The sequence below is a fragment of the Heloderma suspectum genome, chromosome 2 (assembly GCF_057233095.1).
Source record: "Heloderma suspectum isolate Gila_16-S chromosome 2, 16-S_ref, whole genome shotgun sequence".
Taxonomy (NCBI): Eukaryota; Metazoa; Chordata; class Lepidosauria; order Squamata; family Helodermatidae; genus Heloderma; species Heloderma suspectum.
This window is the reverse complement of record NC_139459.1, coordinates 154,556,747-154,570,367: the sequence shown is the minus strand read 5'-3', so window position 1 is coordinate 154,570,367 and position 13,621 is coordinate 154,556,747. Positions and strand designations below refer to the sequence as shown.

Here is a 13,621-nt window from a genome sequence, read left to right as displayed (position 1 = left end):
GTGAGAGTAAGTCTTTACACAATGCCTAATTAATTGATAGGATTTGCTGCCACTAGGTGTGGTGATGGCCACTAGCCTGAGACGGCTTTAAAAGGAGATTAGAGAAATTAATGGAGGAGGACAAGTCTTCAACAATTGTTAGTTGTGATAGCTAAATGGAACCTCTGAAAGGTAATCTGTCTCTGAATACCAGTTGCTTTGGGGCAAACAATCAGGGAAGAACCAAAAGTTTCCTATTAAGAGAAGTGAAGAACCAGACCATGTCCTGAAATCAACATGCTTTTACATCCATCCCAGTCCAGATACACCCATAATATCTATCTATCTATCTATCTATCTATCTATCTATCTATCTATCTAATTATAACTTGCCTTTCCACTGAAGAAATGGTGCTCAAGGTGGCTAACAATAATAGGAACCAAAATTTAAAATAAAATCTTAGTTATAGCAATCATAAAGCAAATACATTCAAAACAAAATTTAAAAAACACAACAATAAACGAAAAAAACAGCACCCAACCCAACAGACCAACTTACCAGAGGCCTGCTGAAATAAGAACAAAATGTGATGGTCTTCCAAGTCAGAACTTTGTGAGAAAGCCCCTAAAGGCGCAAAGGATGGTCTAGTCAGAGCCTTCAAAATGAAGTTAGGTTTGGTTAGGCACCTGGTGCACTGGAGGATTAAAGAAAGATTAAGTCCTTAGGAATCCGCAGATGTGTGAGCGGGTACCCAACAAGCTGGAACCTGGACCACCCAAAATGCTGTCCAGGGCAGAAACATGTTCAAGCAGGGTGTTGAGGCCTGATGATAAACTCTTGTAGAAACTCCAGAAACCCCATAGGGCCTGCCATGAGGAGCTCCTTCTTTTTTCTCTAGCACCAAGCTATTAATGCTTTATCTGTGATGTTGTAAAATCTGTTGGTTTAGGCCTGCCTGGAGGACAGAAACATTTCTATCATCTTCCTGGAGCAGCCATGGCATTTCAAAATGTCCTGTTAAGTCATTAGGTGGCTAACTTTAGCATCTTCAGGTTCTAAAGTTTTATCAGTCTCTGGAGTAGAAGGTCTGGGCTGACTGGAAGAGTCGATGGATCAGCAATTGGTAGGTTATGGCAGGTGACTCAGGTGAGGTATCCAGTGCATAATTTTGTCCAGTTTTGTTGGATGAGTTTCAGTTGGTGCAATTTGAGAACATTGACAAGGTGCTTGGACAAGTTCAAACAAGCACTTCCATATTGGATTCTTGCTCCTCTTGGTTTATAAAAACCAGCAGGGAGGAAATGGTGAGCTGGGCCAGGGAGGTGATCAGTGGTGGGCTGGTGACTCCAGTTCCAGAGAGGCTGTGATTCCATTCAGGGTTTTAGTTACCACAAGACAAAATGCTAATGGTGCTATCCACGGTGCTGAACACTATCTTCCAAATGGGCTCAGCCCCTTGAATAGCACCATTCAGCACCTTGGCTAGAACCCTTAAGAGTTTTGGTTGGTGTTAACTAAAACCCTGCGGAACTGGAGTCACCAGCCACCACTGGAGGTGATTAATGCTTCATTGTGAGAGGGAGTGTTCCCAAGCCACCCAGAAGAGGCAGCCTGAAGAAATCCTCACTAGATCTGGAAGATCTTAACAATATTATGCCAGTGGCAAATGTTCCTTTGCTGGGCAAGGTCCTTGAGCGGGCGGTGGCCAATCAGCTCCAGACACTCTTCGATGAGACTGATTATCTGGATCCATTTCAGTTGGGGTTCAGGACAAGTTTTGGCACAGAAAGCGCCTTGGTTGTCCTGTATGATGACCTATGTTAGGAGAGAGACAGGGGGAGTGTGGCCCTGTTGATACTCCTGAATCTCTTGGTGGCTTTTGATACCATCAACCATGGTTTACTTCTGGGGCGACTGTCTGAGCTGGGAGTGGAGGGTACTGCACTGCAGTGGCTCTGCTCCTACTTGGATGGCCATCTCCAGAAGGTGGAGCTTGGGGAATATTGCTCAGCCAGGTCTGTCATGGTCAGATCACTATCTGGTGACATTGGACTTCTCGGTTCCACAACCCCTCCGCAGGGGTGGAGGACCCATTAAAATGGTCCGCCCCAGGCGTCTTATGGATCCAAATGGATTCCTGAACGCGCTTGGGGATTCTCTGGGGCATGCTAACGGCCACTCGGTGGAGACCCTGGTGGGTGGCTGGAATGCCGCAATCACTGTGGCATTAGATCGGGTGGCCCCGAAACGCCCTCTCCCCCTGAACAGGGCTCGGACTGCACCATGGTTCAATCCGCAGTTACGAGTTCTGAAACAGGAGGTGAGACAGCTAGAGCGCCGGTGGCAGAAGTCTCGCTCCAAAGACGATCAGACACGGGCTAGAGCTGTATCTTCAGCCTATCACGTGGCGGTGAAGGCAGCAAAAAAGGAGTATTATGCTGCCTCTATCGCGTCTGCAGGGTGCTGTCCCAGGAGGCTGTTCCAAGTGGTCTGGTCGGTCCAGTTGCTCCGGAACTGCTGGAGCATTCTAAGGCCTCCTGTGAGGCCTTGGCAAGGCACTTTGCAGAAAAAATTGATCGGATTAGGAGTGTTATTCTGTGCACTGTGGATACAGTTAGTGAGCAGGAGGCGGTCTGTGGCACACCGGTTTTGTGAGATCGGTTCCAGCTTCTTCCTTCTGATGAAGTTGACAAGGTGCTTTCATCTGTAGGCCGACCACCTGCTTACTTGATCCTTGCCCATCTTGGCTCATTATGGGCTGCAGAGAGAGGCTGGGTGAGGGGATCAAGGCGGTGGTGAATGCCTCCCTTGAGGAGGGAGTGATGCCATCAGCCCTCAAGGAGGCAGTGATAAGACCGCTTTTAAAAAAGCCCTCCTTGGATCTCCAAGTTCTGAACAACTTTCGCCCAGTCTCGAATCTGCCTTTTTTGGGCAAGGTGATTGAGTGGGTGGTGGCGATGCAGTTGAAGGCACACTTGGAAGAATCTGATTATCTAGATCCATTTCAGTCGGGCTTCAGGCTTGGGCATGGGACAGAAACAGCCTCGGTTGCCTTGGTGGATGATATGAGAAGGGCTCTGGATAGGGGTGAATGCTCCTTCGTTGTTCTCCTCGACCTCTCAGAGGCTTTTGATACCATTGACCACGATATCCTCCTGGACCGCCTGGGGGGGTTGGGCATTGGAGACACCGTATTACGGTGGTTCCGGTCCTTCTTCTCCAGCAGGTACCAGAGGGTAGCACTGGGAGAGGAGGTTTCGGACCCGTCGCCACTCACTTGTGGGGTGCCACAGGGTTCCATCCTCTCCCTGATGCTATTTAACATCTATGTGAAGCCGCTGGGGGCTATCATCAGGAGGTTAGGGGTGCGGTGTCATCAGTATGCGGATAACACGCAGCTCTACCTCTCGTTGAAATCTCACCAAAGCTGGCCGTAGAATCCCTTTCCAAATGTCTGGAGATGGTGAGTGGCTGGATTAGGGATGTCAGAGAATTTCGCCACGGATCTCAGTGAGGCCGAATGCCAGTGCATTCGCCCCCCCCGAAATCCGTGGCAGAACAAAGCCCCCCCACCCCGTGAAAGGCACACAAAACGGGACACCTACCTGCTGCCGTTCACGCTGACTTGCGAATGGCGGCCGCGGCCGCCATTCACTTCATCACTATAGCTGTGATAGGCTATGTAAATACTTACATCGCTTATCACGGCTAATGCAGGGATGCCATTTGCGTCCCTGCAGAAGCCGTGATAGGCTGCGTAAGTATTTACGTAGCCTATCACAGCAAAAAAAAAGGGAACGCAAATGGCGGTGGCTACGACAGCTGCCATTTGAGTCCCTGCGGGCGGCCCCGGGCAGCAGCTCCACAGAATCTCCATGGAGCGGAGCCGGCCAGAGAGAATTTCGGGGAGAAGGACAGAGCGCCTCACCGCGAATGTCACCCTTCGAAAAGGTAAGTGACTTTTGTACATCCCTAGGCTGGATGGGGAGGAATAAGCTGAAGCTGAACACTGACAAGACCAAGGTACTTTTGGTGGGAGACAAGAGGAGGTTGGGGGATGTTGACATGGTGTTAAATGGGGTATGGTTACCCTTGAAAGACCAGGTCTGCAGCTTGGGGGTCATCTTAGACTCCCAGCTGTCCATTGAGGCTCAGGTGTCAGCTGTGAGACGGACAGCACTGTACCAGCTCCATCTGATACAGCGGCTGCGCCTTTACCTTCCTGACCACCTGCTCCCATCGGTAGTACATGCCCTGGTCTCCTCTCATTTAGACTACTGTAATGCGCTCTACGTGGGGTTACCCTTGAAGACAGTTCGGAAGCTGCAGCTGGTACAGAACGCGGCGGCTCACCTGATTAAAGGCAGCCACCGGCGAGATCACATCACTCCAGTGCTGAAGGAGCCGCACTGGCCACCAGTTGTTTTCCAGGCCAAATTCAAGGTGTTGGTTTTGACCTTTAAAACCCTTTACGGCTCCGGCCCAGCCTATCTCAAGGAGCGCCTCCAGCAACACCAGATAGGCCGCTCAACAAGATCAGCCTCGGATGGCCTTCTCTCTGTCCCATCAGCTAGGACAGCTAGGCTGGTGAGGACAAAGGAGAGGGCCTTCTCTGTGGTGGCCCCCACTCTGTGGAACTCCCTCCCTAGGGAACTCCATCACGCCCCCTCTTTAATGAGCTTCCGCCAGGCATTAAAAACATGGTTGTTCAGGCAGGCATTTGGGGTGGGCTAGGGTAATTTTAGAAATGTGATGTTTTTAATGTTGAATTTTATTGTGTAAACTGTTTTTATTGTTGTACATCGCCCAGAGTGGCTGGGTGACCGGCCAGATGGGCAATTAATAAATTTAATAAATAAATAAATAAATAAATAAGCCCCATGGATTCTCCAGCATGGAGTTTCTCAAGGGTTGGTTTTGTCCTCTATGCTATTGCACATCTATGTACATGAAATCGTTGAATGGGATCATCCAGAGTTTTGGAGTGCATTGCCATCAGTAGGCTGATGACATGCAACTCTACTTCTCCTTTTCATTCTCTTCCAGTAAGGCTGTGGATGTGCTAGATCATGATCTGGCTGCGACAATGGACTGCACTGAGGGCTAATAAACTGAAGCTTAATCCAGACAAGACTGAGATGCTGTTAATGGGTAGTTCTTCTGACCAGATAGAAGGTATTCATTCTGTTCTGGATGGGAATGCACACCCCCTGAAGGAGCAGGTTCATTGCTTGGGGGTTTTCTGGACCTATCTCTGTCACTTGAGATTCAGGTGACCTCAGTGGCACAGAATGCCTTCTACGAGCTTTGGCTGATGGCCCAGCTATGCCCCTATCTGGACAGGGATAACCTAGCATCAGTAGTCTATGCTCTGGTAACCTCCAAGTTAGATTACTGCAATGTGCTCTACATGGGACTGCCCTTGAAGACTGTTCAGAAGCTGCAGATTGTACAAAATGCAGCAGCCAAAATGCAGCAGCCAGGGACCAGAAGGTCTAAGTGTATAACACCAATTCTGACCTGCTTGCATTGGCTACCTGTATGTTTCCGATTCAAGGTGCTGGTGTTAACCCATAAAGTCTTACATGACTCAGGACCACAATGCCTGACAGAGTGCCTCTCCCAACATGGACCTACCCAGACACTACTATCAACAAGGGAGTAGGGATGTCAGAGAATTTCGCCACGAATCTCGGGCGAAATCGGCGGCAAAACGGGCTGTCCCCCCCGCCCCCCCCCCCAGGACGGGACTTACCTTGGGCGAATCTTCCTGGTGGTGGCGGTGGCGGCTCCGGCTGCCGCCATTTCCAGTAAAAAAAACCAAAAAACATGATAGGCTACGTAAAGATTTACGTAGCCTATCACAGCTGACTGCAGAGACGCAAACGGCGGCGGTTACGGCCGCCGCCATTTCCGGACCCGGCCGGCCAGGATTCGGGGGGGAGGGATGGAGCGCCTCCCCCGCTGGTCAGAATTTTGGGGGGGAGGGACGGAGCGCCTCCCCCCCCCCGGCCAGAATTTCGGGGGGAGGGACGGAGCACCTCCCCCCCACCTCAAATCAATTTTGTTAAAAGGTACGTGACTTTCGTACATTCCTACAAGGGAGGCTTGGAAGGTGGCAACAAGGGAGAGGGCATTTTCAGTGGTTGTCGCCCAATTATGGAATGGTCTCCCACTGAGGTCTGCCTGGCGTCAACATTGTTATCTTTTCGGTGCCAGGTTAAGACTGTCCTCTGCTCCCAGGCATTTCATGGCATATAATGGGGCACTGATGCCAGTTATTTTTTTCGGTATCTTATTGTAACTGCTTTAGCTGTTTAAATTGTTTTAATTTTTGTATACTAAGGATTTTATATTATCTTGTATTTCTGGTTTGTTATTTTTGTGAACCACCCAGAGAACTTCGGCTACTGGATGGTAGAGAAATGAAATATAAATACACACACACACACACACACACACCCCACCCTGGGATCTTCAGGGGATGTAGGCGTGATCTATACAAACTGTGGTGACAATCTTGCGCCATCCATAAATCATTGTTTTTCTCTTTGTCACTATGAAATCTATGCTGGCATTGTTTACACTATCACATTCCAGGGCACAAAGAGAGTGAATCAGGTGGGAAAGGTCCACAAAATTTCCCCTGCCCACAAGGCCATTTATTCATACATCCCCCAGTGGTGTGGGAGCGCTCCATTAGGAAGTGGTTCCTTTGTGTGTAGGAATCAAACAGTTTGGTAGGATTTTATAGAACTAGAGTCAATAGTGAGACACAAGAAGTGAGCATAAACAGGCAATGCTGGCTCTGTTATACCACTTTCAAATTTTAAAATCTTCAGTCTGTGTCTGAGTTTTGATTTGAACTAATCTTTTAATCTCTTGAACCCACATACAGATTTCAAACTTGATTGACTCTGAATTATTACTTTGTTAATCACTCTCAGTTATGCCAAGTCTCCTTATTTATTAAACTTCTGATTCACAATGAAAGCTATAAAAGGAAAAGGCTAGCAAAATAGTGAGGCAGATGGAGGCAAATATTATACAAAAGAATCGCTAAACAAAACAAGGCAAGGTTTTTTGTTTTGTTTTTTAAATAGACTACTAAGGTCTTACCTCTAGTGCAAAGATCTGAAGATTCTTCAAAGCTAGGGAAAGACTGCAATGGACACAAATAGCTTTCTCAGATATTTCAGCCATCCAAAATGTTTTGCTAACAGCTAGTGTTGTGGGGCTTATAGCCATCAAAGGACCTTCAGTGAAGATCCAAGACATCAGAGTATAGAGATATTAGAATATACAGTACAAATATAAATAAGTAAAACAGAAAACCCACCATTAAAAATATTAAACTACTTTTGTACTTTAAATATTTCTTTTTCCTTCCCACCAGAGCACAATAACATATCCATGCAACATAAAAACATCAACCAAACAAAGTTTAAATGCTTTTAAAAATGTATTGTAGCAGTGTTTCTATGCAACATGAAATTATCAACAAAATATAAACTCCTTCAAATATAATCTTGTTTTGGGGTTTTGGCCCAAGAGGTTGGTTTTGAAGGGAGTTATTTTTTGTTGCTGTTTTTATGTTGCACAAGGAGCCCCTGTGCACTCCTTAAAGATAAATATTTTTAATGGGAAAAAACATTTCTGCTTGAGCAACATAAATAGCCAGTAAAAATAAACCCCTTTAAAATAACCTATTGAGCTGAAAAAATATTTTGAATTTCGTTTTTTTTTATTCTACTAGCACCCTTGTGCAGAACAAAGCCTTCAAAATGAACTGTTTCCGCCCACCCACCAACCCCCCAAAGTTTAATATTTACATTTACTTCTTGTTAGAGCACACCTTCTGGAAATACAACTAAACCTTTATGGTAATACAAAACTCTAAAATCTACAGAGAAATTTGAGAGAGGAAGATTTTGCAAGAATCCCTAGGAATTCAATGTTGCATTATAGATTTTGGCATTACATTGTCCTAAACATGTCTTTTCTGATCAAACAGAACTTTCTGTCTTGGGCAGAACAATCCCAAACCTTCAGGTGCTGCCAAAGAATTTGGTGGGGATAATGCTCTCCTGTTGGGGGGGGGGGCATCCACCCCAGAGGCCCATCACACCTGCAGAAAGCTCTAAAGGGAGGTGCTCTGAGGTGAATCCAAAGCCCCTCTCTTCCCCTGAGAGTGAACTGGTATGCTGCAACCGGTATGCCCAATTCCCCTCTTCCATTAGTTTCAAACGAGTGGGTGGGATTTGGATGACTGAAGATCTGCCATGCTCAAAACGCCGGCAAAGCTACCTCTCCTACCTTCTACAGGGTTGGAAGTAGTGGACGATTCATTCCCCCTCCCCTCGAGTGCCAATTATCATTGCTCAGTTAATTTGGGGCTGGAGGTGGATGTATGTGAGGATCAATTGTGAAATCTACCCCTCCTGCTTCCCATTTTAGGGAGGGGCTATCTGGAGACATTAGGCTGGAGCTGGGAGTTGGATATGTATGGAGATGATTTCATTTGCTGACACTGCTGTCAATCAGTTCTGAAACCCACCTCTCTCTCACTATATTAGGGTGGAGCTGCCAGAGGCAGAGCCTCTGTGTTGCAGAAACTCTGATGCCAAGTGTACTTGGTGTCACACTCAGTGTCACCTTGGACTACATATATCAATCTTTGAAGCTCCCTATCCACCCCTAATGGTTAACAGACATTTTGTCCTGAGTTTGGGGAGACAGAGGGACCTTTTTGCCAGGCACATCGAGGGGGAGTAGCAAATTTCTTCCCCTATAAGAGCAGAACAGGCATCCTGCAAGGCACCCCAATCTAGCCCATGGAACCTCTTGGGGTCCTCCAAGCCTCACCCCCTGGAGGAATACCCTCAGAGGTCATCCCCCACTGTTATCTCCAGTCTCAGATTAGAGATAACAGTGGGGTTTCTCCTGCTGGCACATGCCATCAACAGAACCCCTGTTGTTATACCCAACTGGAGATAACAGCAGGGATGCAGGGGTGGCGGGCCTTGTCTGTGTGGGGAAGAGCAGCCATTCTTCCCAGCATGGGCCAAGTCCAGCCACCCTGCTCCTCCACTGTATTCTCCAATCCACCATGTGGCAGCAGCAGAAGCCCCAATCGGGGGAGATAACAGCAGGGTATGTGGGACAGCAGGACTCAGCCCACAGTGGGACTTCAGAATTTAGAGGAAAGAACTTCAGAATTTAGAAGAAATATTAGATCAGAAGTTAAAAATCTTGTAATTATATTGGAAGCCAGAGATAAGCAAACCAGAATCTTATTTAGATAAGACAGATTAAAGCTTAGATGCTAAGATTTCTGATATTTTAATTAAATGTCTAGAGTTGAAGCAAAAGTAGGAGAGCAGGAAAAAGAAACAAATAGCTTGAAAAAACCACAAGGTAAGTTACAGGATCATATAAAACAAGCAGATAAGGAAATCTTTGAAGTAAGTAAGGAGTCTGCGAAGTATAAAGTCAAAGTAGAAATATTAAAATCTAAGATATAGGAAGTCCAAAACAAATGTAGAGGCCAAAACTTTAAATTTGGGGATATCCCTGAAGCACTGGAGAAAAAAAATGATCTAGTAGGATTTATGGAGAGGTTCTAAAAGAATTCTTAGGTTTTGATCAAGCTGCTGCAGCAGGTATAGAATTCAGACTGAGTATTCTACAGCCAAAAAACTAAATAAACTCAGGAACAGATTAGTAACTTTTCTTACATTAAGAATAAAGAATGCAATTATGACTAAGGGGAGGAGGGATAGAGGTTACCGGCTGAATGTAAACAGAGCCATTCTTGCAAGTAGTGATGGCAGTGCCATCTTTTTCTGGTACAGATGCCTAAACTTAAACCACTAATAATGAAATACAGAACAATGAAACATGCACGGTCCCCACCATCACTAGCTTGAGAAGATCTGCAGCGTTTTCCCTCTCCTCTTCCATTCTTGGATCTTTAATAGTCATCTCTTGCATCTCATCTTCTTGCTTCATGATTTTGTCAATGTACTCCTAAGAGGGCAATGGAGAAGGAACAGAACAAACTTGTTTAACAGTTCCCTATAAACAGTTCCCTGGGAACTGTTGAACTCAGTGGGACTTACTTTTGAGTAAACATCCATAGGATTGCACAGTTAATCTTTATCACAGTAAGCAGTGGTGGATATTAACAGTATTATTTGGATGTGCATATTCACTTCAATAACTTTGCCAGCTATATCCATTTTGTGTAGCATCAGGCCTATTTGAGCTAGTTGGCAGGAGGTTTCTAGAACTGCTTCAAGTGTGATAGCATTATGGAGGGAACTGGAAGTACAAGTGCCTTGAACTTTCAGTAGTCTCAAATCTCTGTATTGTCTGAATTAGAATTTTCACATCTGGGGAGATGTGTAAGCTCTCTCTGCATCGACCTGGGAAGTTTTTGCATCTCCCAAGGGATGGGGGCAGGGGGAGGGGGAGGAAAGAGTTCTATTTTGGATGATACAGAGATACAGATAAACTGAAACACACAGTTGTGCTCCCTGCGTACTCCACACTATTTACATTCAAAGCTGCTCTGAGATGATGTGAAATGTATGGGGATCGATTCACATCTAGTCCTTTGGGTATGATACTATTCAGTTTGGTGTTGCCTGGCAGACAAGAAACTTCAGAAATCCTATGGATTCCATCTATCCATTTTCCCTTTCCTGACTTTCCGCTGAGATCGATCTTTAAATACAAAGTGCCTTCAATATAACTTAAATGCTTTTTGGATTGGTTCAAAGCCACTGGATTGTTAAGGTCACTATATATATGTGATGAATCATTGGGGATCCTGGAGGCATGCCCTGCCCTCAGAGACCTCATTGCTGCTGTTTCAGTCCTAAAGCCACTCACTTCTCAGCAAAAGCAGTGAGGGGAAGGGCGAGCAGACTGTTTGGGAGTGGGGGGGGGAGGCCAGGCAAGCAGTTGTTCCTACTATGCAGTGTGTCCTGGAAGTAACAGGGAGAGGCTGCTCAGCCTGGAAGTAACAGGGAGAGGCTGCTCATCTGGCCAGAGTCCTGGGGGATGGGGCTGCAACAGGAGAGCGTAGGGAATGGGGCAGCATCTAGGTGAAGGAAGAGGGTCAGAGAGGAACAGAGAAAGCAAGTCAGACATCAAAGAGAGATCAGAGATCTCCACCTTAGAATCTGCAGCTGTAGTAGCCCCTCAGGAGGGGAAATATGTTTGCCAAATTCCAGAGAAATAGGTGCAGTGAATTTTGTAAGATGCACCTTTATATTTTCATTATGTGAGAGCCAGGACCTGCAGGAGAAGCTGCCACCATTAGGAAGAGGCGTGCCTGCTGCTGCTGGGCCGCCTGCTGCTGCTGCCGCCACCAACACCAGGCCTTCCCTGTGGACTCCTGCCTGGCAGACCACCAGTCCCTGCAGGACCAGGCCCCCAGGTACCGAGCCAGCTGTGCTGCTTCCACCTGCCCCTTCCTGGAGGGGCTACATAAGCTGGCTGGCTGAAGTGGCCTGGGAGAGCCAGGGCCTGCAGGAGAAGCTACCACCATCGGGGAAGAGGCGTCCCTGCTGCCGCAGCTGCCGCCGCCGCCGCCACCACCACCACCACCACCACCACCACCACCAGGCCTTCCCTGTGGACTCCTGCCTGGAATTATTTTTAAGGGGATTTTAATTGTTTTTTTTAATTGTGTTGTTGTTGTTTTTAATTTCTGGGGGATTTTGTTGTGTTTTTAGGGGTGGGCAGCCTGCCTGATAGGTGGGAGCGAGGGGGCATGTGTCCACCTGATGGAGGCAGAGGGGGGAGTGTTGGGGGTCAGAACATACCGAGGCTGGGCGGCAGGCGCTGGTGAAGTGCTAGGGGCAGGCCATGCCAGGTAAGGGGAACAAGGGAGAGATGTGTAGTATCTGTCCCCTGCTCTGGGCCTGTCCAGAGCCAAAGGATGGCTGGGGGAGGCGTGACCCCATCTTCTGGCCTTCGTTTGCTGCTCTGCAATGCCAGGTCGGTTTAGGGTTGGCGGAGAATTTCTCCCCGAAACTTCGGGGGGCCGAGCGCCAACGTGTTCAGCCCCCCGAACAAGTTTCGGGGAGAAATCCTCCGAACCCCCCCACCCCCCACCCGGGACGGGACTTACCTTCGCCGAATGTCCCTCCCGGCGGCGGGTCCGGCCGGCAGTTCGGCGGGTGTTCGAGCGGGGCGGGAGTGGCAGCCGGTCTTTCGACCGGCTGCCGCCGCCGCCATTGCAATAAAAGAAAGAAAAAAAACGCCCACTGATAGGCTACGTGACGATTCACGTAGCCTATCACGGCTAGATTTGCAAAGTCAGCCGTGATAGGTTACGTCAATCGTCACGTAGCCTATCACGGGTGACTTTAAAAAAAAAAAAAATGTGTACGGATAATGGCGGCCCCCATAGGGAGCCGCCATTCCCGTTCCTTATTTGGTCGCTGTAGTCTACGTAAAGATTTACGTAGACTACAGCGACCAAATAAGGAACGCGAATGGCGGCTCCCTATGGGGGCCGCCATTCGCGTACGCGCTTTTTTTTTTTTTTAAAGTCACCCGTGATAGGCTACGTGACGATCGACGTAGCCTATCACGGCTGACTTTGCAGATCTAGCCGTGATAGGCTACGTGAATCGTCACGTAGCCTATCAGGGGGCGTTTTTTTTTTTTTTTTTAACTTTCGCGTTCGCGGCCGGGCGAGGCGGGAAGCCTCCTCCCCGGCCTGAATTTCGGTCGGGCCGAGGCGGGAAGCCTCCCCCCCGGCCTGAATTTCGTCCGGGCCGAAGCGGGAAGCCTCCCCCCCCCGGCCTGAACTTCGCGGGGGGACCAGCGAAGCGCCTCCCCCCCACCGCGAACGTCCTTCGAGGACAGGTAAGGGACTTTCGTCCACCCCTAGGTCTGTTATCCAGAAAACCTCCCTTATCCATGACATGATCCTGGATGAGGTGCAGACCTGGCATGTATTACGGAGGCCTGGCTGGCCGAGGCTGCTGCTCCAACCCTTGCAGCCATATGTCCAGCTGGATTTTCGTATGCACAGCAGCCGAGGGCTGGGGATTGGGGAGGGGGAGTGGCTGTTATCTACTGAGAGTCCTTGGTCTTCACCAGACCCCCTCTCTGGGAGACCAAGTTTGCTGAGTGCATGTACTAGAGGTTGGGCCCGAAGGGCAGTCTGGGGATTCTGCTCATGTACCGTCCACCCCGCTGCACGACTGACTCCCTGGCCAAGGTGCTTGAAGTGGTCTCTGATGTGCGTGGACTTTGACATGTACATTGGTGTTGGGGGACTTCAATGTACATTCGGAGGCCATCCTCACAGCAGCACCTCAGGACTTCATGGAGACCATGGCCTCCTAGGAGCTGCACCATATTCTAACTGGGCCCACCCATGTAGCCGGTCATGCACTAGACCTTGTGTTTGTTTCTGGAGAAGCGGGGAGTGATCTGGAAGTCGGGGGTATATCCACCACCCCCTTGTCATGGTCAGATCACTATCTGGTGACACTGGACTTCTCGGTTCCACAACCCCTCTGCAGGGGTGGAGGACCCATTAAAATGGTCCTCCCCAGGCGTCTTATGGATCCAAATGGATTCCTGAACGTGCTTGGGGATTCTCTGGGGCATGCC

General features: G+C 48.3%; 1 protein-coding gene across 1 annotated transcript in view; it reads right to left on the bottom strand.

The window, feature by feature from the left end:
- Positions 1 to 13,621, bottom strand: part of SPAG17 (sperm associated antigen 17) — a 265,350-nt gene that overhangs the window by 65,446 nt on the left and 186,283 nt on the right. The window contains exons 36-37 of the mRNA XM_084835270.1: positions 9,896 to 10,009; positions 7,100 to 7,142 (exon numbers count right to left, since the gene is read on the bottom strand). Of these exons, the coding sequence (XP_084691396.1) occupies positions 7,100 to 7,142; positions 9,896 to 10,009 (157 nt within the window). The remainder of the gene's footprint in view (positions 1 to 7,099; positions 7,143 to 9,895; positions 10,010 to 13,621) is intronic.